This window comes from Marmota monax, unplaced genomic scaffold (genome assembly GCF_021218885.2).
Source record: "Marmota monax isolate L192 unplaced genomic scaffold, Marmota_monax_Labrador192_F-V1.1 WCK01_AAM20220418_F8-fsc00065, whole genome shotgun sequence".
Classification (NCBI taxonomy): Eukaryota; Metazoa; Chordata; class Mammalia; order Rodentia; family Sciuridae; genus Marmota; species Marmota monax.
This window is the reverse complement of record NW_026694038.1, coordinates 6,395,918-6,420,023: the sequence shown is the minus strand read 5'-3', so window position 1 is coordinate 6,420,023 and position 24,106 is coordinate 6,395,918. Positions and strand designations below refer to the sequence as shown.

The window sequence follows — 24,106 nt, the reverse complement described above, 5'->3', positions numbered from 1 at the left end:
TATTTTATTTTAGTCATACATGACAGCAGAATGTATTTTCACATATAATACATTCATGGAATGTACATACATCAATCATATTGTCTATTCTATTCTGCTGCCCTTCCAATTTATCATTTTTTATTATTGTTGCAAGTCTAAATAGTTACCCTTTACCCCTTGTGGTTATTATTTGACTAGCTACATTACCATAAAGACATGTTGAAGATGACTCATTAATATGCACTGTGATGGCATATAAACCTTTTCCTAGGTCTTCCCGCCACTGTGCTTCTGCACATGCTGTTACCTCTTTGAACAGCCTTCTTCACTTGTCTATCCAGCAAATGTCTATTCATCATGCAGAACTGTCAGACATCATCTTCTCTATGAGGATTTCCCTAAGCATCTCCCCATAAAGCCGTCCCTTCTTTGCTCTGTTCTATTTCTGTCCTTAAGTACTTATTTTTATTGTTGCATTAATATAAATATTCATTAAGAGATCACTCATTATTTCTACACCGTAAACTTCTTGAAGACAGAAACAGTTGGTCTCTCTGGTTTTGCATCCCTATTAATTAACAGAACGTCTGGCTTATACAGACAGTCACTAAATATTTGCTGAACTGCAGAGCCATTCTCTCTATTATAACTTGTGGAATGTCACAGAAATGTGTTGACATTTGTTTTTAAATAATCTCCCTATTCGAAGTAAAAGTTAAACATTTTGCAATATTTAGGAAGAATTACATTTTGTTTTATTAATTCTTGTCCAATGAGGGAATTGCCATCACTATAAAAGCCTCACACAATTGTAGAGTAAGCAACACACTTTTCTTTTTAAAACTTTCTGATGCTTGCTCCCTGACTCCTGACTTTGTGCCAACAGAATGGCACTATAGACCCATTACGTGTCACAATTTCTTGCTCATGTGTCTGATAGTCTCCCCACCCAACCAGATGTAACCTCCTTGAGAGGTCCATGTCACTTTTGTCTTTGCAGGCATGTGCACTGCAATGACTATGAAAGGGAGCTGCTTAGCAAGCATTTGTTAAATGCATCAGCAGAAGACCAAAGAGGAGAGAGTGCATAGACTTAAATCCTGGGTTCTTCTCTTTCCATTAGAAACTGATTTGTGATTTTTTTTTCCTCAGTGAAGAAAACAGGTGAAATTCTAAGTAAATCTTTGACTTCATTGTTGAATAAAGCTAAGTTAGATGGTGTGGGTGTGGCAAAGTAGTAAAATGAGTTAGAAAGGAAAAAGATTTGCTGTGAAAATATTTTTATTTTATTTTGTCTTTGAAGTTTACACTGAAAGAAGCCCTTCTAGTTTTGAAAAAATGGAATACTGGGTTCTATCAGAGAAAAATAATTAGGTTCTTTAAAAAGAAATGGATTTGTCAAATATTTCGCTGAAGTTCAAAAGCCCTGGGGATCCTTTCCCTTCTGCTAAAGTAGTATTAATCCCAGACTTTACTTTTATCTAATTGTAGGCAATACATTTTTTAAATTAAATTATTTGATGTTTTTGAGGTTTTTTTTTTTTTGGCAGAGAGACAGTGTGGATAAAATATCACCAGATGAATAGGGGAATTGGACACTTTCTAACTCACTCTTACAGAAAATTACGTGTATGTGATTTTTACAATAGTAGTTGTTTTCAAAAGGTGAGTTAGTTTTGAAACTTCATCTCAACTTTTAAGGAGATGAACCATCTCCTTAAATATACATTATTACTCACTAGTAAGCAGCAGTGTCAAATACATTCACAAGGACATCTTGAAAAAAGTTATTTATGGAGAAACTAATAAATGATAAGATAGCATTGATAATTTTTTAAATAAAAAGTGTCAGATGAAGACCTCAATTTTATATTTCTCCATACACAAACCCCTTTGAAGCTCACAGAGGAACAACTCATAAAGGTCACAATAAAGTCATCTATACACCCAAATCGAATCTCTAATTTTTATATGTAATAGGAGCCACATACTTTAGAAAGATGATATCAAAAATTAAATCAACATTGTAGAAAATGCAAAAATGGTGATTGATTATATATCTTTGGAGATATAATTACTGTATAATATTCTAAGGCTTACGAAGTTACACTATTAAACTCTTGAACTGGCATTTTAAATGCACAAGATCAAATTTAATTTCTTCATTTTTTTCTAGATATAGAAATTAATATTTATAAGTTATGGAACTCATTCAAGGCCAGGTAGGAGAATTTAAAATCAGACTGTGAAATCAGACCTAGTTCATTACTTTTTCCTCTACTCTGTGCACTTTTCTATACTTCACATTTTTCTTTCCTTAACAATTTGCTTCTATATTTCCATGTGAAATTAATTTCAGTTATAATTTAGAGATAGATAGACATCTAAGTAATTGTATATGAAAATTAATTTGTAAGAACTAAGAAAAAAACCCCACATATTAGAAAATTGTATGGGTACATATAAAGACTAATGCCATTAAAATTTTTTCTCTATGAGATGGGCATGCATATTTAAATATCTAACCTGGGCAATTTAGTACAAGAATATTACAAGATTAATATAGATTTAAAAGTATGGGTGGCTGAACTTAAGTTAGAAAAGTGTGAAATGTTAATCACATCCCAAAGAAGGAGTTCTGGAGATGAATTAGGAAAGTGTCAATCTCAAGAGTCCATTGACTCCAACAAACAGAAGTGGCAGTGTGAAAAATAAGACAAAAATTATATTCAAAGTTGTTTCCAAAATACTTCCACTTGATAATATTAAGTTTAGGAAAAAAGAAAACTTGGGGTTTTCCTAAAGGAGAACTTTTGAATTAAACACACAAAAGTAGCACCATATAATTGCCTCCAGAAAAAAAAAATGATATTGCAGAACTATTTTCTCAAGCACTAAGGAACTTACCTGTTTCCATCTTTCCATCCTGTGCTGCAGGCCCATCCGGAATCACACTTTTCACCTGCAGAAACTCATCAGGCTCATCTCCACCAATGATGGTAAATCCAAAACCCATGTTGCTCTTTTTTAGGGTGGTGCTGAGGAATGTTCCCTTCAACTGGGATGCATCCCGGGTGAAGAGTGGTTTTTCTACATTGGCCAATATAAGTTAAAAAAGAAAAAGCATGTTTAAGGAAAGTTCTTGGGACAACAGAAAACCAGCCAACGAGCAGCAATCCCAGGGGTGGAGGTGAGTGAGGGTCTTACACAGTAATGCAAACAGGTGGTGGCTGCAAGAGGAGCAGACTGCTAGAACTTTCTACAAATGCAGTGCAGTCCCAAACATCCAGGGAAAATGCAAAGGCTGTTTGGTTTTCAAGAGACTTTTTGTCAAGTCAGCATTTTTATTCATTAGTTAGCTTTCTTGTACTTTAAAAGGGCTCTATCATCAGGCTGCCAGAGCCTTCAGATAAAGGATAAAGAGCCCAAATCATCCAGACACATCTGGATATGTTCCTCTTATAGTTATGAAAGAACCCAGGTAGGAGGTATATGTGAATGGTGGGTCCTGCACAGAACCTTGAAGAGATAGAGGTAGAAAACCAAAATGGACTTCGTTGTTGTCTTAGAGAATAATGGCACAGCATTTAACCATGTACAGATATCACAAATAGAGAAGCAGTAGACTATGACCACCTATTGAAAGGTCCAAATTGTTTAGAGAGAATACCTGGATGTGGGACTGAATTCATTTCTGCTTACACCCCTATACTGTGAAATGCTATAAAGATAATCAGGTAAGTAAATTTATGGTGACCCAAATGTGTTTAGTACACTCTAAAATGTGAGAAAAAAGCAAGCTGAGCTGATACTTCTAGATAGAATTATGAATGTAAAGGTAACACATTTTGTAACAATATGTCCACACATCCAAATCATGGGCCTAAATTCTGAGTAGAACTTGAGCCCCCTCATTTAGTTTGCCCACTAATTTGTTATATGATAGGCTTTTCTGGCTATGATCTGTGACCTGTAGTAAATATGTTTCTAAGCATATTAAATGCTTTGAAAATAACAGTCAGAATAAGAGACAGAATTAGCATCTCCTTTAAACCTCACCTATGTATTTTATGACACTCTTTTTAGTTGCATTTGGATGATGTGACTTGATAACTATTTTGTATGATACTTCTGTTGCTACATTTTGGGTGATATATAATAAACAAATTGTAAAACAGTGAGTCATTATATTGGAGTTTACTTTATCTCTGTTCACATACCTATCAGGTATGTCTTTATTGAAAACAGAGTTTCTTTAAAATATAAATGAAAAAAAATCCATATACAATCTTCTCACCTATGTTCACCGCAGCAATGCTTACAAGTGGAAAGACGCTCCCGAGAGGACCTTTACATTCATTTCACTGTGCTGCAGTGCTCAGTGTGAACCTTAGCAGCAGGCAAGTCTAGGCTCTTGACTCCAAAGCATGATTTTTTTCTTTGGTGGGGGGTACCAGGGATGGAACTCAGGGGCACTCAACCACTAAGCCACATCCCCAGCCCCAGTTTTGTATTCAGAGACAGGGTCTCATTGAGTTGTTTAGTGCCTTGCCATTGCTGAGGCTGGCTTTGAACTCACAATCCTCCTGCCTCAGCCTCCCGAGCTGCTGGGATTACAGGCGTGCGCCACCGCGCCCGGCTTCAAAGCATGATTTTTTTTTTTTATTTTTTAATGAACAGAAGCCCATAAGACGTGAACATTTGTGCAGCCACTCATCCCACTACGTGGCTCTCAGGTACAGTCAGTTCTGCAAGCTGCCCTGGGACATACCGAAGGACCATGGTCTCCCTGCGTGGTCGCGGCGATAGTAAGACAAATCATTCACGCTGCGCGACCTCTCCGGGGCAGTGTGAGGGAACATGGATTTGGGCCTAGGTAATGTCGATGAGGAGCTGGCTACTGTCACAAAGGAGAACAAGCCTCATTCTTATGCTTAGTTTTCAGAAGACAAACTTGAGTCTCTATGAATCTCTGCAGTTTATAGAAGCACTGTCAAAACCCATTAATCTCCACCTGGCAACACGCTGTAAGTTCCTATAAGGTACTGCCCGAGGCTTTAACTTAATCTGTGGTTGTTAAATGCATTAGTTTAGAAATAATGCAAACACCCAGCTAAAGCTAATAGAAGGGTCTGAGGAAAGCAAATCAATTATTTGCAATGACCCAAGCTACCCACAAATCTGCAAGTGCAGACAGTTTGTCAGACCACTTTTCTTTGCAACACCGCATGCTGACATGGTACAGTACCTCGGAAACCTGGGGCCTGCAGGGGCTTCGTTCCAAGTTCTGTGTGGGGCATGTTATGCTGCTGTAGCTTCCTTTTTGCTTCCAGGACAGGATTTTCAAACTGTGTTCTTCTATTTATGTGGCTAAAAAAGAAAATTTCAAATTAGGATAGCAGTGGGGCAAAGTCATTTAAGAGAACATACATATGTGGCCAACTACAGAGAGCAGGTGATTAAGGGACAACTTATCTGATCACAGTCAAGGGCGTCACCCAGCACGCAGTCAGGCTTCCGATGGAGCTGGCTTATGCACAATGCACATTTCTGTGAAGAGTGCAGAGTTTTCAATGGCTCTATTGTTATTGTATTTATGTTTTGCTTGGTTCAGCCAAAGGCCCCAGAATGTGCACTGGCTTTCTGGTCTACTCTGTTAGTTTGAGATGAGCTTCATGCATTAAAAAAAACAATGGCCAACAAATGAAGTTTATATTGAATAGTGTTGAAGAAAAGAATATCCTCTAAGCCTTGTAAAGTCCCCTATACTTTACTGGATAAAGGTGAGATAAGTTCACTGTTATAGCAACTCAAATCCACACTTTTTATAGTTAGACCTGGCTTGAAGGGCTAACTATAAAAAGGAGAAATTCCCAAGGATACTCATGAAAGTTAGAGAATAGCTGTAAGGAGACTGATGCTGAAATCAATCAGAAGTAGAGTGTTCTCTTTCTACATGGTGAGACGGCAGACTTAAAGACAAGAGACACAGAGTGGTTGGAAGCCACTGTGGCTCAGCTACCCGAGGGCTTATATCAGAAAACAATGTATTGCTATATAACAAGCTGTTTAAACTTTATCTGGGTGCAGAGTAGAAACCGATGGCAACCCTGTCTAGTACTGGTGGCCATGATGCTCTTTCTCTGGGATACACATGTCCCAGGAGAGGGCTGGCCTGGACATTGATTTTGGTTCTTTGCACAAACAGGATTAAATCGTAAAAGCATGATGAGGCCAGAGGGGTTGGAATAGGAACTGGCAATTTCTAAGCCTTTAACTCTGTGATAATTACTATATATAATATTTCTGCAGAACACCATGAACTTGAATTCGAATTATTCCCATTTTAAAGGCAATGTGACTGATACACAAGAGAGGTTGAATGACATTCTCAATTATATGCCTCATGAGTGAAAATTCTGGGATTTGGCCATCATGTCGATTTCTACAGAGGGCCTCTTTTCTATATACTTTCTAATTTCAGTGTCTTATTTCACATTGGCAAGTGCACACATGTCACCTACACGTGCACACACAGGCACACCTAACAAACCATTCATCGTGTCTTCTAAAAGCATACAACGAAAAGGAGAGATGTAAGAAGCCAAACCTCAACAATCAATTTTCTATTATTACAACTCTGATAGTATCTGGTAAGATAGAAAAGTGGTTGCCAGAAATACAATGTGACTGCAATACATAATTCTTTGTGGGAGGCAGGCAGGAGAGCTGTCTGTCACATAGTCTGGGTACTCAATCAGTCCTGTATCCACATCCCAGCTTTACCACTTAATTACCTGTGTGACATTGGGCAGGTTATTAAAACCGAGTCTTGGTGACTTAATCTGTAATATGGGCATACTATTGTCTTCCTCTGGGGGTGGTTGTGAGGGTTAAGTACACTAATGAATGTTAGCACAGGGGTTTGAGAGTGGACATGCTCAATAATTAGCGGCAGCTGTTACCAACATTGTCATCATCCTAATCACCACTAGCAGCATTTTAATCACCACCATCACTGCCATCAAGAAAGGCTTTATTGAGGGACCTTAAAAGCACTGGGACCTTGCTCTAATTGCCTCTGGTGTGGTTTAGGAAAGGGGTGCTTATAACAATGCTTTTTGTTAATCAGACTCACCGATATGGGGTTCAAGGTAGATCTCTCTAGGAAAAATGACTTCCCACTGGGAGTAACACACTACTGCCCTGCTCTTGTGCACCAAGGAGACCCCAGGGCTGTGGTGTACAGTGGGCCAGGGCATGTGCTTTCATAGCCTCCTCACTACACAGACACCACTCTGCTTCAAAATCGCCAGAGTCTGAAGCCTCTCTTTGTTTCTCTCCAATATCAGGTAACTTCCTCAGTAAAGTCCTCCATAATCGTCTTGCTGCCCAGAAAGGAGCCATCCCTCCCTCGGCCTTACGTATTGACTAGCTTCACCGTGGGCTGCCTCGCCCAGCTGCCCTTTGTTTTGGACGTACTTGGAGCTACACCAGCAGGCAATAGCCTAAAAAGACTCTCACCTTTCAAACCTTAGATAAGGGTTTCAAACCTAATCAAAACTCCTGCACGTGAGATTCAGAATATCCATGGTGCAGCACCTGAAGCAAGATGACGGGGCTAAGAGTGGCATCTTGGGAAAATTTTTAAACTTGAGAAGCACTGATATCCTTCCTATGGTTTGGTCCTTGGCTATGCCCCAGCAAACCCTGTGTTGAAGGCTTGGTTCTTGACTTGGTGCTCTTGGAAAGTGGTGGAAGATTTAAGAGGTGGGGCCTAGCGGAAAGTTTTAGATCATTTTGGAGCATTCCCTTGAAGGAGACTGCGGGGCGATGGTCCATTTTTCTTTCTCTCTAGGTCTTTTAGTTCTCAGCTGTGAGGTGAGAACTCTGCCTTGATCTGTACTTGTAATGTATTATGCTACCAAAGGGCTCAAAGCAATGGGGCCAATTTGTCATGAACTGAAACTTGAGAAACTCTGAGACAAAAGAAATTGTCTGTCTTTTTAAGTTGACTATCTCTGGTATTTTGTTACAGTAATGGAAAGTTGCCTCACACACAGTGCCAATGATGTTATTGTCATTCTTATTGTGATACCTTTCCTGTTTATTCCTAACTCCTTCCTTAACTTCTCCAGCCACATTCCCAGTCTGTGTGATGCTCTTCCCCAGGGTGCTCATAAAACCTTGATAGTCCTCTCTCATTGCACTTTATTTTATTATTAAATCTTTCATCATGAAGAGAATTTAAGGAATGTTTTAAGAACAATGGCAACAAATAAACAAAATTGGGGTAAAGTTGCTTGAATCTGGGTGGAAGGTCATAGGCAAAATCGGTAATAGAGGGTCCTATTTGTTTACTAGAGTTATGTGGTTGAGAAGTGTGTCACATTAGATTGGGTAGCCAAAAGAGATGGGAGGGGAGGGGAGGGGATGGGGGAATGGAAGGGCAGCAGAATAAAACAGACATTATTATTGCTCTGGGTATATATGTGACTGCATTACCAATGTAATTCTGCAACCTGTACACTCAGAAAAATGAGAAATTATATCCCATCTGATTCAAATGTATGATATGTCAAGATCATTGTACTGTCATGTGTAACTAATCAAAACAAAAAAAAAAAGAGAGAAAGAGAAACCAGTTATACTGTTCAGAATTCTCAATGTAAACCCAAGCCAATTGTTCTGAGGGCCTACTATTCCTATTCCTATGTCTTATGAGGTATTTATTTCCAACTGTTAAATAAAGGAGTCTCTATGATGTAATCTACAGCATCCTAAATGACAATTTCACAATACATATTTCATGGGCAAGTTCATCCATATCATGGTGTTTGATGATTGAGTTATATGCTAAATTTTCTTCCCTAGATTGTACACTCCTAAGTACACGATCCACATGGTATTCATCTCTGTATACTAAACCTCCAATACAGTGAAAGACAAAGCTTTTGGTTAAATAACTAAATTATGTGTTTAATACTTTTGTTTTCACATGTATGTCAATTACTTCAAACAGCCGAGAAATAACTTTGAAATGTATTGAAATGTCAGCTTTTCTCATTTCCTACCTGTTCTATTTCTGTTTTGCTAGGTCACTGTTTATCATATGTATAACTTTGTCCTTAGAAAATACATCACAAGAACTCTCTGGGATACACTTATATATACAATAGGGCTTCTCCAACTTGCCACCTGCGTGTAATTATTTCCTTAGAAAAGTCAATGTTTGCCACCTGCTTTATGGACACTATATTGAAAACACTTCATTCACTATAAAAGTGAGTTTCTAGAGTTTATGGAGAATGAAAGTACCAACAAACTAGTTTGGCATGCTTCCTGCCCCACAAATAGTGGAAGCTGAGTATGGCTGGTTACCCCGTGCTAATGGCTGCAGAACATTTACTTTGCTACAAATAAAGTCATTCATTTAAAACCTAAACTGTTTCCAAGAGCTAAAAAACTTATCACAAAGAAATGTGATGGTAGCTAAATAGAGAAATCTTGTCTTCCTTATACTTACCAACGGAATATTTTTGAGTCCTTTTAGCTAGAATTTGGGATGTGAAAGTCAAATGCCATTATCTTCCTCATTGTCCAGGCTCTGTGAGATAAGTGCTAGCTATGTTATCTAGCTTCCACACAAAACAGAACCTGGGATTCTACTAAGAGTTTTCACTCTTTCATTAGATCCAGTCTGTTGTCATATTTTAACTCTTTAGATGTTAAAAGCTAAGGAGTAAGAGCCATATTATGAAGTGGGCATAACCTAACAACTCTATTTTACCTTCCAGAAGGGGACGACCAATGATATGAGATGCTTCCATGTTAGGCAGCAAAGGGATCAGGATATTTTAGGACGATATTCTATTACCTTCCCTCTTTGCACTTACGTTCACTCATCTGCAGTCTGACTCCCTCCTCTCACCAGGGGATGGAAACTTACCATACATTCATAGGTGGCAGTGCTTTGAATTTCTTGATGCACCCAAGGAGCTTTAAAAAACCCCAGATGGGGCTGGGGCTGTAGCTCAGTGTTACAGCGCTTGCCTAGCATGTGTGAGGCAATGGGTTTGATCCTCAGCACCACATTAAAAAAAAAAAACACAAAAAACTAACAACCAAAAAACAAAACCTAAACAAATAAAGGCATGCTGTCAATCTCTAACTATAAAAAGAATTTTAAAAAAAACCAGATGACTCAAACCCACCCTAAAAATCAATCAATTGATAATCTCAAAATGGAATATAAGTATTGACATTTAAAAAAATCAACAATAACAAAAAAAAAAAAAAAAACTCAGGTAACGCCAATGGGCAGCTAACATTGCAGTCTCCTAAATTAGAAGCTGAGAAAATGTGAAGAAGTATGGCATTAGGAGTTTCTTGTCTTGAAAGATTTATGTGAAAGTCTCTTGTGCTATATGTGTCCTCAAGGAGTACTAGCAAATGCTATTTTGCTCCAGAAAAGATCTTCCACCATCAGAAGTTTCAGACATGCACAGAGGGAAGAAAATATTTGTAGCTGATTAGATGACACACTGATAAAGGTAGCCCCAGGACAGGATCCTGTCTGCTTGCATCTTCCTTCACTGGGGAAGGAAATAGAGGAATAATGAGGAAATCCCTCCATGCTGTGCCCATCAATGGGCATGGCAAAGGCCTGATGACCATGACCTAACCCTTGCCATCAGCATTCCCTCCTCTTCCAGTTTGTTCATGCCCCAATATGCTTCCCTTAGAGTTTTTTTTTTTTAATTTGTTTTAATTAGATACACATGACAGTACAATGATCATGACATATCATACATTTGAATCAGATGGGGAGTGGGGACTTTCAGTGCATAGTCATAAATGACATTTTTGTACCTATTGGCCACTATCCTTCCATCCTGACTTCAGTTGACAATTTAGAATTGCATCTTTGCGTAAATGTGGAAGAGGGAATAGAGCAGCTTTCTAGCGAGGATTGTATCACAGGTAAGATGTTCCCAAAGAGATCAAGTTGGATGCACTGATTACTCCAAGGCATGAGGTAGTCAGTTCTCAAAATATATTTGTTGAATAAATGCATAGATGGAGTCAGGCATGCGTGAAAGGTGATAGATCTCACTATTTTCCAGTTTCACTCTCCCATAAAATATACATTGTGACAGTTGAACTTGATGTGAAACTTAGGGCCAGCTCATGTGATATAACCATTCTGCATTTGGAATCCTTCAAAGCAGAGAATCTTTACAGATAATTGCAATGATTGGGGAAAAAATCATCCTACTTTGGTGATAACATCTTTGGATCCAAGGAGCTCATAACTAGCAAGATGTGTGATAACAGAAATATGCTTAGGTGGAAAAGCACTATGTTAGGAATGAAATGTGGGAATATCTAGTAGCTAGCCTCTCTGCATTGGGACTGGGAAGATTGGTCTTAGCTTGGTATGTCACCCATTCTTGGCAAACTTGCTTTGTTTGGTGCTTTCTGAATGAACTCAGAGTGTGAGTTTCCTGGTTGCTTTGAATTCCTTAGACTTTCTCTGACCTGGATTCTGACTCCCCACTTCTGCATTATTAAAGTTTCCCATCTGAACCATCTACTGCTGGGCTGCAGGTGCCTCAGCAGCCAAATACAAGCGTTGCACCCTTCTTGTCTATATTTTATTCATCTTAATAAAAGCCTTGAGAAGAATTCATGACATTTTTTTTTTCTGTCAAGTTTGGATAAACAGAATAAAAACTCTCTCAAATGGAATAAAAATGACTTTATGCTTTGGAAACTAAGAGAGGATTATGCCCCTACAATAATCTTCTGGGGCCAACACTCATCACGGAAGGAAGGACAGTATAATCAAGACCATGGTCTCTGCAGTCCTGATTCTCAGGCTCACATGGGAGCCCTGTCCCATCATGGTGTGTGATCCTGGGACATCATATATGCCCTTTGTGCTTTAGAAGTTCTCATCTGTAAAGTTGGGATAAAAATAATACTAACCTCACAGAGTTACTGTGCATATTAAATGAGTTAATATGAGTAAACCACTTAAGAACAGTGCTTGGGTGTAAGTACTCAATAAATGCTAACTCTCATGATTCATCAAATATTGATTTCTCAAATTTTCTTTGCTAGGCACTATAGTAGAGGTTGGCAGGAGGACAAAGATTAATCATGCATGTAGTCTGGCGGGGGAGAGAAAACAGGAACAAAAAGGGATTATAAAATAGGGCTTACATAATAATCTATGCCTTACAGTGCTTTAGGAAGCTAAAATTTAAAAGTACTAGATTAAAGCTTAATGTTTTAAATATAAGTTATTTTAAAATATGAGCTTTGGATGAATGGAAAAATTGAATCTATTTTACTGGGAGCATTTTTCTTAAAACAGAATAATTGAATACTGCCTCTTGAAAAATTTCCCCAAATTCCAACACTTAACTGATAATATTCTTTCTATAAATGTCCATTCATTATCTCCTACTGTACCTGGGGGAATTTGAGTTTGCTTTGGGAATGTGAGTAGGATGACTGAGTGAGTCATTCATGGTTTTCTTTCTCCTGTTCTTTCTAGTCATGAAGATGTCCAATTTGAATATGGGGGAGGTGGAGTCATGGCTGACAGAGAGTGTCCATGTAATGGCCCTGAAACTCACAGAAGAGCCTATCCCCCTCATCCACTGGAGGCTGAGCTTCCCAGAAAGTATATTTTCATGTAAATGAACTTTCTTTCCTCTTTCAGTAGTAAAAACAAAGTTATTTAGTTAAGACATTGACCTGCAATGTGTATTTTACATATAAGTGGGATTCATCACTAAACCATTTCTATTCACTAACTCTATGGAAATCTTGACAGATATTTTCCTTCCAGCAAATAAGGCCATGTGCACTGCCAATCATGTCATCAGGCCCTCAGGAACTATAAGGTACATGAGCTCAATTTCAAAACAGTTTTGAGTCACATGCATAAAAATATTGTTTTCTATCCACTCCTTCTCACTACCATAAAAAATTTCTCTAAAATATTATTGTTGAGTGCAGGAGGAGGTCATTGTTTTCAAAGTAATTTTAAATGTTTTATTTATAAACTGAGTAGAAGCAGTGAGTTATAAACTTAGAGGTAGAATGGGGTTTATCTACACTATTTCAAGATCTTTCTGTGTCAGAAACAAGATTAATTACTCTTCTTCCTCTGGTGTCTGCCAACCCCGAATGACTTATGTCCTTTAAGTGTCACATATAAATTCACTAATTAATCAGTGTATTAGATCCTGAGGACACCAAGATGAAATACTACAACTCCTTCCCTAAGGGGCTAACACTCTAGTGAGAAAGACACACAAATTAGGTGACTATCCTTTACCTCAGACTAAGGAGTTTCACTGGGATGTGGGACTTTTAGTTTTAAAATGTGGACAGTCCTGGGTAAAATGAGAAGAACTGGTCATTCTACAAGTGACTGGAAAAATATAACACCAGGTAACAAGTGCTAATATTTATATGCACTAAGTGAGTACTCACAATAAGAAAAGACAACGAGACTGATGGCTCAGGGGAAGTCTGACAAAGGAAGAGACATTTGAGTAGATTCTACAAAGATGAATGTATTTTGGAGAAAGGGGCATTTTAGGAAGAGAGTGGTAGATTCGGAAGATTTCAGTAGTATTCAATTCTGCCTAACCAGTGCATGGGACTGGTGCACACATATGTGAGCACAATTGTGTGGGTTGTGGTATGGGAACAAGGGGTGTTGGAGAGCAGATAGAAGCTGCAGGACTCGAAGGGTAATTCCAAGTCTTGTCATGATGTCTTGTTTTGTTTAGGGATCTACCTACTTCTATTGTGACTTTAGTCAATGGGACTGCTATAGTTTTGAAAATGTCCATCCTCCTGGTTGTTGTTATGGTTTAGATGTGAGGTGTCCCCTGAAAGCTCATGTGTGAGACAATGCAAGAAAGTCTGGAGGAGAAATCAGCGAGTTAATCCCATCAGGGATTAACTGAAGTGGTAAGGGTGTGGCTAGAGAAGGTGGGAATTGGGGCATGACTTTGGGTATATATTTGTATCTAGAGAGTGGAGTTTCTCTCTCTGCTTCTTTGTTACCATAATGTGAGCTGCTTCCCTCTGCCATACACTCTGCCACGATGTTCAGCCTCACCTGAGCCCTGAGGAATGGAGCTGTCCTTCATTTGGACTAAGACCTCCAAAACTGTGAGCCCTCAAATAAACACTTCCACCCCTACTGTTGTTCTTGTCAGATCCTTTAGTCACAGCATCAAAGAAGCTGACTAAAACACTGGTGGATTTACTTTATTCTTGAACTTGGGAAGATCATAAAATGGGTTTCATCAGACAAACCAAGTAGGGAAGTCCTGATTCTCCCCAGAACTTTCCATCATTTCAACATTATTGCCTGGCTACCTCCAAAGTACTAGATATTCTTCTTACTTGAGGTCTGAGGATGAAGAAGGGATGCTCTGTGAGTATAAAGAATCGCAACATCCAGAAAAAAATAACTCTTAGTGCACAGGGATAGGTGAGAATGGTGTGACCTGTAACATAGTCTGTTTTGAAATGAATTGTTATTCCTTCACAAATGATTCACAAGTTGTCAAAATGTGAAGTCATAATATATCCAATCAACTCCAAAAAACATTCAGTCATGGGTAATGATAGATATATATTGCCATGGATTCAGGAATACTTTGGGGTCTGACTACAAGGAGAGTCAGAGAATTACCAAGGACACTCAGAAGAGTGGGAAATCATGAAGGAAGTCCAGACAACATCACTGATGTCTGGAATTACGAAGGAAGCTGGGAGTCAGGGAGAGGATGCCAGCAAAGGGAGATGGACAAGACTGGCAGATTCTGAAGGTCAAGAGGAACTGAAGACAATTCCAATTCTGTACAATATCCAATCTCCCCAGGTTTCTAAGTCCAATATTCAGAGATAAGAAAAAAGATTTTCAAAAGTATTGTTCTTAACTACTGGATCTTTACAACTACACAGTCCAGGGGGAAATCAAATACAAAGCCCTTCCTTTTCTATGCTAGAATGTGATGCAGGGGGGATTAGCAACAAAACACAATTTAGAAACTACTTTGTATGAATTTTAGAGAGAAATGGATTTATTGCCTGGATCCCTAGAATCTGTGCAGAATCTTTTATTAACCATGTCACTAAAAAGTGATCATGAGGCTTGGGTGTGAACAAGGGACTATAATTCTGGAAGATAAGGACTCTGGGAAGATAGAAAAGGTGTGGAGAAAATGAAGTGGTGAGTGCAAAGGAAAAAGGTTCAACAGACCTGGCAACAATGTGCATTGTTGTTGTGTCTTTTAAACAGACTGCTTATTGGGCACAAATACTGTTACAGGATTTTATATAATTAACACACAATGTCTAAAACTCTGTCATTACAGGAAGAGCAAAGCTCCATACTGACTAGCTGGTTGTTTCATGCAGCTGTAACAAGAGGACGTGTTCTCGAACAAATTGCCTGCTGTTCTCCAAAATACATATTTATGCCCCCACATTGGGTCATGCTTGGATTTTTTATTCTGAGGCTCTAAATGAAGATGAAAGGTATACTTTCGGATATTTCAGAAGAACATTCCATTTGTGCACTTTTAAAGTTACTGAGTTCCTGTTCAGATTTAAGCTCTGCTTGAAAATGCCACAATTTTTTGAAAGAAATAATTGAAGAATTGATGCTGATCTTGTAAATAAAAGGGAAAATAAAAGGAGAATGGTGGATGTTAGAGGGCGATGGGAGCTAATATTCATCTATACAATACTTTGTGCCAAACCCTCAGCTAAACAGGTTGTATGCTTTAATTCACCTGTTCCTCTGAGAGGGTAAACTATTTTTTTGTAGATTTAACAGCAAGGTGGAGATGCATGAATCAAGCTCAGTTCTCTGTAGTCCAAAATCTAAGAACATTGATTTATATGATTCTGACACAAATATACATTTACTTTCAAGTGACATTATTTGTGTGTGAGTAGCCATGAGCTATGCGTTATAATCTACAAAATACTTTCGCAAGGTGATTCTGAATTTCTTTTTATCTGTTTTCATTAGGAAACTATAAATTTAAATAACATTGTAAGTTACCTACTGATATCCTGTAGACAAACATGTGAAAATACAGGAAATTATTTTGATATACTTAATAGTTTTATTTTTTAAGAACTCAGTGGTTACATACATAGAAATGGTGACTATGCTTCAGTTGAAAGTATACGCATGCATGCGTGTTTTATGTAATGAAAAAAAATAGAAATGAAATGATACTGAGATCATGAGTGAAGAGCTAGGACACCTGGCTTTGTGAGACCTGGTTTTCATTCTAGAAGGTTCTCTTTTCAGGGTAGCCTTTCAGTTTCACTTAGGGCTGGTACTGACACTAATTTCCTAAACTTTGTCCTTTTGAACTCTGGAAGTTGAGTATGCACCATGTCTTGGGAAAATCTGATAATAAGGTGATTGTGAATATTATTTATGAATAAGATCCAAGTCATATGTGGGGGAGAGTGGGGTAGCCAACAATAACCAACCTATGCACATCTTGCCTCTAACTCTGGAAAGGGCACTCTGTGCTGTGGCCTATGGTCAGTCCTACTGAGGTGTTGCGGTAAGAAAGGGAGAGATGCCACTTGCTAAGCAAGGAATTCCTTGTAGGATAACAGGGTAGATCATCAAGGACTAGTGAGGACTCTGCCCCTGATACTCACATGAAAACCACCTGTAGGAGCTGGATGTCTCACTCCATGCGTGTGGCATTCACCAGCAAACCCCGGGCTACCTGCATCTGCTGGCTTCCTCAGCCCCACTTGCACCTCTTGGGCCTCACCACAGTGAATGCAACTTCCAGGCCACTCATGGTGTGAACTGTCATCTCTCTCATTTCTGAGAACAAACCAGTTGGGTGGGTAAAGCTTCATTTAGAGTCTATGTCTATATAGGAGAAACTCCCCTAATTTTTCTGAACTGCAAGCACCTTATCTATGAAGATTCTACTCACTTTGTTTTGAGAAGCAAACAAGATAAAACGTAAGAAAATGTTTAAAAGATGAAGCATTGTATAAAAGTTTATTTTATCATTTTTGGAATCATAGAATCAAGGAACCAAGTGTAATTTAAATATAGACAGTGTAAAGTCCTCATCCAGACTTGCAATTCCCTCACTAGTAGCTATATGACTTAGCTTCCATGTTTCAACTTCTCTGTTTATAAAATATAAACAATAGGAGCTGGGGCGGGGTCTCAGCAGTAGAGTGCTCACCTAGCATGTGTGAGGTGCTGGGTTCGATTCTCAGCACCACATAAAAATAAGTAAATAAAACAAAGGCATTGTGTCTATCTACAACTAAAAAAAATTTTTAAAAAACAATAATATCTATTATATAAATAATAATATCTGTAATAAATCATTTTGATGAGAATTAAATGAGTTTTATAAGATGTCTAATATATATCAAGTGCTTAATAATGGTAATGATAAATATTTTTTCTTTGGCTTGACTGACAGTTACTAAATTTTATCTCCCCTAGGAGATAAAATTTACATATGAGGTCAAGGTTCAAGCTAAATTACTAAACCGACTGCAGAATGAAAGAAAGACAACCATTCCTATCATTTTATGTATCTGAAAATATATTCATTATTTTTGGATACCAAATTAAACTGGAAAGTAAAGGAAGAATAGATTGAGGTGGGATTATAAACCTTTATGAATGCTTGCTTCACAAAATCTTGAACTTAGATCTTTATGTTATGATGAGCACAAGTGGTGCTTAGCAAGCTCATGGAAATTGAACACCTGATAATGAAATTCTTCTAGGGGAAATCTATGCAAAACTATTAAGCCATTAGTTTATCTCAGCAAAAAGCCTTTCTTTTGCTTCACCTGAGCCACAAAACTGAAGTCTTTCCATGACAGTTCTGATGTTAATTTTACTTAGTTAGACTGAACTTTAATGTGAAATTTGATGACAAAATGTTTTGTGATTCATCCTTTATTTTTTCAACCATTAGCTACCTTGACTCTAATACAATTTTAATGAGTTAAGTATGAAGTCATCGGTTAATCACTAGTAATAAATACTGTTTAACAATGTTACATTTTATTATTACAAATAAAAATAATTTTCCCTGTAATGTATTAGACTCTGATAGTTGTTAATAATATAGTTCTAAAAAAACCTTATCTTTTATGCTTATGTCTTTTTAATGACAATTTTAGTATAAGTCTCATATTTTTAGATATCAAGTAACTTTCTGTTTTTTTTCTCCATATTTGGTAAAAAAATTCTATTATAATAATTACTTGGGGGAATATTCTTTCAATATTATTCATATGATGGGATTGTTAAAAATCATTACAATGAAAGAATGGTAATGTACGTTCCTGTCTAGCCAAACAAAAAGTAGAAATTGAGAGCAAATATATTTAACATTTAAATATTCTTTGATCAGCAGCCATAATGAGAAAATAATGAGGCTTAATACAGGAAAATGGTCAAATTTATCCATATTATCACAAGGCGCAGTGGCTATTCCTTGAACTAAAAGACCTTAGCAATCACCTAATCCAAACTACTCATTTAACAGATAAGAGCCAGGGAGGTAAAATGTAATTTTGTACTAACCTGTAAATTTAAAATCATGGATGCAAAAAGGACAAACTATTATTGACATCGTGGTCCATGACAAACAAGCAGGAATTTTGGGGGAAAAAAACACTAAAACCTTCTATGCATAGTAATGGAAAGATGAATTATAGTTTTCAAGTGGGGATGAGGCAGCGTTACCTTTTACCTAGTAAGCATTAACATCATCTGTTTTATTTAATTATAGGGTGCCCTAGACATGACATCAACCTGCTGCTTCCTCAGTTTCAATGGGTTCCCTCATGTCTCTGACAATGCTGGCATCTCTCTGAGCAGAATGTGATTCAACTTTCGTGTCTATTAAAGACTTAGGAGACTCAAGTGCTGCCATCTACTTTAATTCCAGAGAATTCTTTCCCAACATGGAAGGGAAAGATGGCAGTGCTGTTTCATATGCTTCAACCAGGAGTCTCCAACCCAACATAATCCTGAGGAATTTTTAGGATATTTTGACTTTGTACAATTTTCACTTCATGTAATAACTTTAGAACTTAATCTCAGACTAATACTTGAATCCAAAGTATGTCACAATATAGATTGTTAGCAAGAGACTATTTGCATTTTGTGCTCAAGAAGCACAGCCCATTTGATCTGGAGAAAGGAGAAGTAATAAGCTATGAGAGCTGTTTTATAAATAATGGAATAATAATGATCTACGTGATGTGTACCATTTCCTTGGCGAGAGACCAATGTGACTGAACAGTGAGAGATGCTGGTAGCATTCTCTGTGTTGAGGTACCTGGGGTGGGGTTCCCTCCTCCAGTCGGAGAGATAGCATTCCCTTGAGGCCTCTAGGTCCTCTCTGTAGGAATGCCTCTTCCCAGGCAGCTCACATATATTCAAAATACTGACAGCACCTCCCCTGAGCAACAGTCCACAAACTATCTTCCTTGCCTTCTCTATTTTATTCTTCTTTTTTTTTTAATCAGGGATTGGAACCAGGGGTGCTTAATTACTGAGCCACATTCCTAGCCCTTTTCATTTTTTATTTAGAGACAGGGTCTCATTAAGTTGCTTAGGGCCTGCCAAGTTGCTGAGGGTGGCCTTGAACTTCAGATCCTCCTGCTTTAGCCTCCTGAGTAAGTGGGATTACAGGTGTGTGTCACCAAACCTGACCTTCTTCACAAAACCATTCTCAAGTTCGTATGGTAGACACCGAAGGAGGAGGGAGCATGCAGAACCCAACCTGATGTGGCCAGTTGTGACTGTGGCTGATAAGGGCTCAGAGATTGTGAACTTGACATTGTTGCCTTCTATAGGAAGTTTTCCCTGCCCTAGTGCTACCCAGTGATAGTATAGTCTGACTGTGTTACTGGCTAGCTTCCAGAAGTGCCTCAACAAGGGCTTGATTTAACATGTTAGGTGCATAAAATGCTTAAAGACAAATAAAACAACAATGACAATGACAACAAAATAGCTATGTTATAATCATCTATGTTTATAAATATATTCGCAAAGAAAAACTGAAGCTAGAGCAATAATTCCCTTGCTTTTGATCACTGACTTTAGGAAAAAAAAATCTCAATTTATTAGAATTATAAAATCTATTTGTGAAAATGGCATTGATATAGAACTCTGACATCAAAGCAAACAATTCCTTGTTATTTGCAAAGTTTTATCTGCAATTAAACCAACTTAAACCTCTGGGTGACTAAAACATTCTTTATTTAGGACCAGAAGATTTCCTAAGCAAGGTAGTATATGAGATGGAACAATTACTAGTAAATGTATATTTAATTATAGGGTCAACTTATCTTCCCTCCAGAATAAGTTATAGGTTTTTTTTTTTTTTTTCCCCAGTTGAAAAGATGCTTTGGGGTGGGGGAGGGTGATCAGGACACAGAGCGAAGATTGACTCTTATGAGAATGAGCCAGAAGTGGCCAGGAGCTTGCAGGCATGAAAGGTGACCTCTAACTTCATGGAAGGGGTGGATGAGTGGCGTCTAGATCTGGACAGGATGGTGGTGGTGAGCAGGGAGATTGAACATGACACTTCATTTTGTTTGATAGCATTTTGGTATAGAAATGTTTGATGGTTGGCATGAAGAGTGAAAGGAAGCCAAAGGCCTCTCAACTGATCTGCAGTTGAGTGGTGATGTTAGGAAAGTAAATCAACAGACCACTGAGATTCATATCACGTGAGGGGCGTGTGTGCAGCAATAAACTACACACCACCAGAAAGGCTGATGGAGGCGAAGAACATGTATGTGGAGTTATGAGAGCCCCCAGCTTATTATGGGCATCTTGGGGACTCATGTCACAGACGGCCTGATTACTTGTTTTCTCCAGGCTGAAAGAATTGATGCCACAAACTATAAAATTGTCATGGGTCAGCTGGAGGGAAGTTTAAAGATAAATAAGTCATTAGGAAGGAAACAAGAAAAATAAGCAAGAAAAGAAAATGCTCTGATTAGAGTTAGATAGTGTATACACACACACACACACACACATAAATACACACATACATGCCTATACATACGTACACATTTTTACTGATTTGCTTGTCTAATAAATATAGGAAAATACTTTGTAAAGTCTAAAAACTGAGCAAGCTCATAATGTAAAATGTAGCTGCTCTATGGAGAGGCTTGTCTTTACTCTGCTTGGCATTAGCATAGCTTCCACCTAATAGGCCATGTGCCCTTAGAGAATTATCCCACTCCTCAGAGATCTGGTTTCCTCATTTGTAAATGTGATGATTGTTATCTGGGATAATGGATATAAAAGCACATTAAAAGGTAAAATATTGCCTTACACATTACTATTTCTACTATTATGACCGCAAGTTCCCAACTAAGTTAAGATGACATACACTCTAGATAATTATGACAATGTAACTTTCTTACAAATTACCCTGGAACCGCAAGTCCTTTGGGAGCCACAGAAGAAACTTCTGCAGTCCCAGTTTCATCAATTTTAACAGATTTATGGAATACCAGTAATTCTAAGGAAACACTCTTATTATTCAATGTGGCACATTCTAGCCACAAGAATAAGTTATAGGTTTCTTTCCAAATTGTTTCCATTAGAATTGGTTACTTTCTGTGGTATAACCATAAAAGTACTGGAACAGTTAATAATGCCCAAAGGAGAGGCTCTTATGTATATTCTCAGAAAATACAAGATTGAAAATAGCTAACACTTGCTCTAAACCTGTGTTAAGTATTATATACCAATTCTAGAGTGAGACTGCCTAGGTTCAATTCTGTTTCTATTATATAGTACATATAAAAATATCTGCAACTCAGTTTTCTTATCCATAAATGGAGATAATAATACAGGCGCCATTTGGTTTCTGGGAGATTAAATCAGCTAGTACCTTTAAAGCACTTAGAATAACACTTGGCGCGTAATAAGTACACAGTGAATACACTTCCTTCCCCACCATTCTGTCTTCTTTATTCATTACTTCTTTATTCCCCTCTAGGTCTCCTCATTAGCTGTCTAGCCAAGATCTCACAACTGGGAAGCTACAAGGCTGACATATTGTTGCAGCCCATAGTTTTGGCCCCTAAGTGGTAATAATTGATATGTCCAAATGATGTTAAGATTTCGAGGCCACCTTTAGCACAGAAAGTCATTGAGTGACTTCATCAACAATGTCCCCTCAGTAACATCTTCTTTTTACATAAATTTGCAAGTTGAGGAAAGGATTTCTTTGTTATGTTTATTTCTAACTAAAGATGTTTTACATGTGTGCTGACTTAAAAAAATTCTAAAGGTAGGAACACTTTTCTTGGAAAATTTAGAAAACTACTGAAAGGCATGAAGAAGAGAAGCATTCTTAGGATAGGATATTGAGTTAAAAATCTTCTCTAACCAATTTCCAACTTGCTACATCATGACCAATACTCACCATTAACCATGAAATAAATGTGATTTTCCTTTTATATTAGAAGTTACAGTGAAGATATTTTGCAGTATTTTCTATACTTTCTGGAATTGCACATAAGTAATGTTTTATAGTAGCAGATGTGTGACATCATATGAAAAACTTGTAAAACCTTTACATGAAAATCACATCTGCCAGTCCCTGCTATCATTTTAGCTATAGCTCTATGGTCTGCTTCTCTTTCTGTGCCAGAGGAGGCAGCTTTGCATGAAAGCTGTCCCAGGAAATTGTGTCTTCTGGACTAGCTAGTTAAGCAAATTGTGTAACTGCCATTAAAACCAAAATGTACCCAGCAGACATAATTTCACAAAAGAGGAGAAAAAAACACATTTGTACAAAAGTCACAGCTGTTCAACTCTACATTTTGCACTTTTTGCATTCAATTTATTTTCTTTCTTATGAACAGTGACAGTTACATTTCTAGTTAGCAGCTTTAGGACTTCTTAATACATTGCTAAGTGCTGTACTACCATAGATCTGGTGTCCTTCAGGAAAAATTGGGCTAAGTTCTCTCTGCTGCTACATGGAGTAAAAACTTGGTTCATCTGCAGATGAAATAAGAGGAGATGTTGAATAGGCCCATTGTCCTCTAAAATCCAGAGTTGTGTGGCTGCATCTGCTGCTGCAAACAAGTATCCGCATTCCTGTGTAGGTCCATATCATAAAGATTTCTTTTCTTTCAGGTCTTGCTCCCAGTGACCATCTTGCCCGGGTCTACTCTAAAGTATGAGGCATGGCCCTAGAGACTTATGATGCTGGGTCAGGAGCTCATCTCACAGGATGTGTGGGCAGCATGTCCTCCCACTGCTGGGCATCTGGTTTGGAACTGAACTAGTGGGGCAGGGATCAGTGAGGAGATGTTCTTGAAGGAGTCCTCATTCTTCCCCAGTGATAAGTCTCAAAGGCTTTATTGGACCATTATGATACATGCTGAATTTATGGGAGGTGTTTTGAGCCAGAATTTGGAATCTGAGCTTTGCAGCCAAACTGCCTGGGTCCGCATTTCATCTCTTTGTCTAAAAAATGTGTGATACTGTTTAAATTACTTCACTTTTTCAGCCAGTAACAATTTACTTTTTTTTTTTTAATCACTGTGGAAGATTAGAAATGTTGTAAAGATTATTGAGCACTCAGCCCAGCTCATGGCACATGCTAAGTACTCAATAATGTCAACTATTGTGATGGGTTGATGAGCCAGTTTTTTCTGGCTCTCAAATATATTAAATCTATAGTCTTAAAAATCTTAAGAGGGAATTTGCATGGGACAGAATTATGACATAGTAAAGTCAATTACAGTGTTCAAAAGCTGTTCAATCCAGGGCTTTTTAGTTTCTAGCTGTGCAAACCTTTTCTCCTGTTGATTGCTAGAATTCCTATCTGCCTGTCTGTGGCAGACAGGAAAATGTATGTTCATGTAGCTGTGCCAGAAGCACAACACTGATTTCAATCTGGCGTGCCTGGTTGATGGCAGAGCCCATTTTGTAACTTCTGCTCCTGATTGTTGGTCTGTTTAAAGAGTGTCTGACTGCTAAGGTGGCCCTCTGGAGTCCATGCATATGGCT

At 38.0% G+C, this 24,106-nt stretch overlaps 1 protein-coding gene across 4 annotated transcripts in view; it reads right to left on the bottom strand.

Moving 5' to 3' along the window:
- The window catches only part of Magi2 (membrane associated guanylate kinase, WW and PDZ domain containing 2), a 1,314,737-nt gene that overhangs the window by 275,482 nt on the left and 1,015,149 nt on the right, over positions 1-24,106 (bottom strand). For all 4 annotated transcript variants that reach the window (XM_046464122.2, XM_046464123.2, XM_058585490.1 and 1 more), the window contains exons 8-9: positions 5,231-5,352; positions 2,890-3,072 (exon numbers count right to left, since the gene is read on the bottom strand). In XM_046464122.2, coding sequence (XP_046320078.1) covers positions 2,890-3,072; positions 5,231-5,352 — 305 coding nt within the window. The remainder of the gene's footprint in view (positions 1-2,889; positions 3,073-5,230; positions 5,353-24,106) is intronic.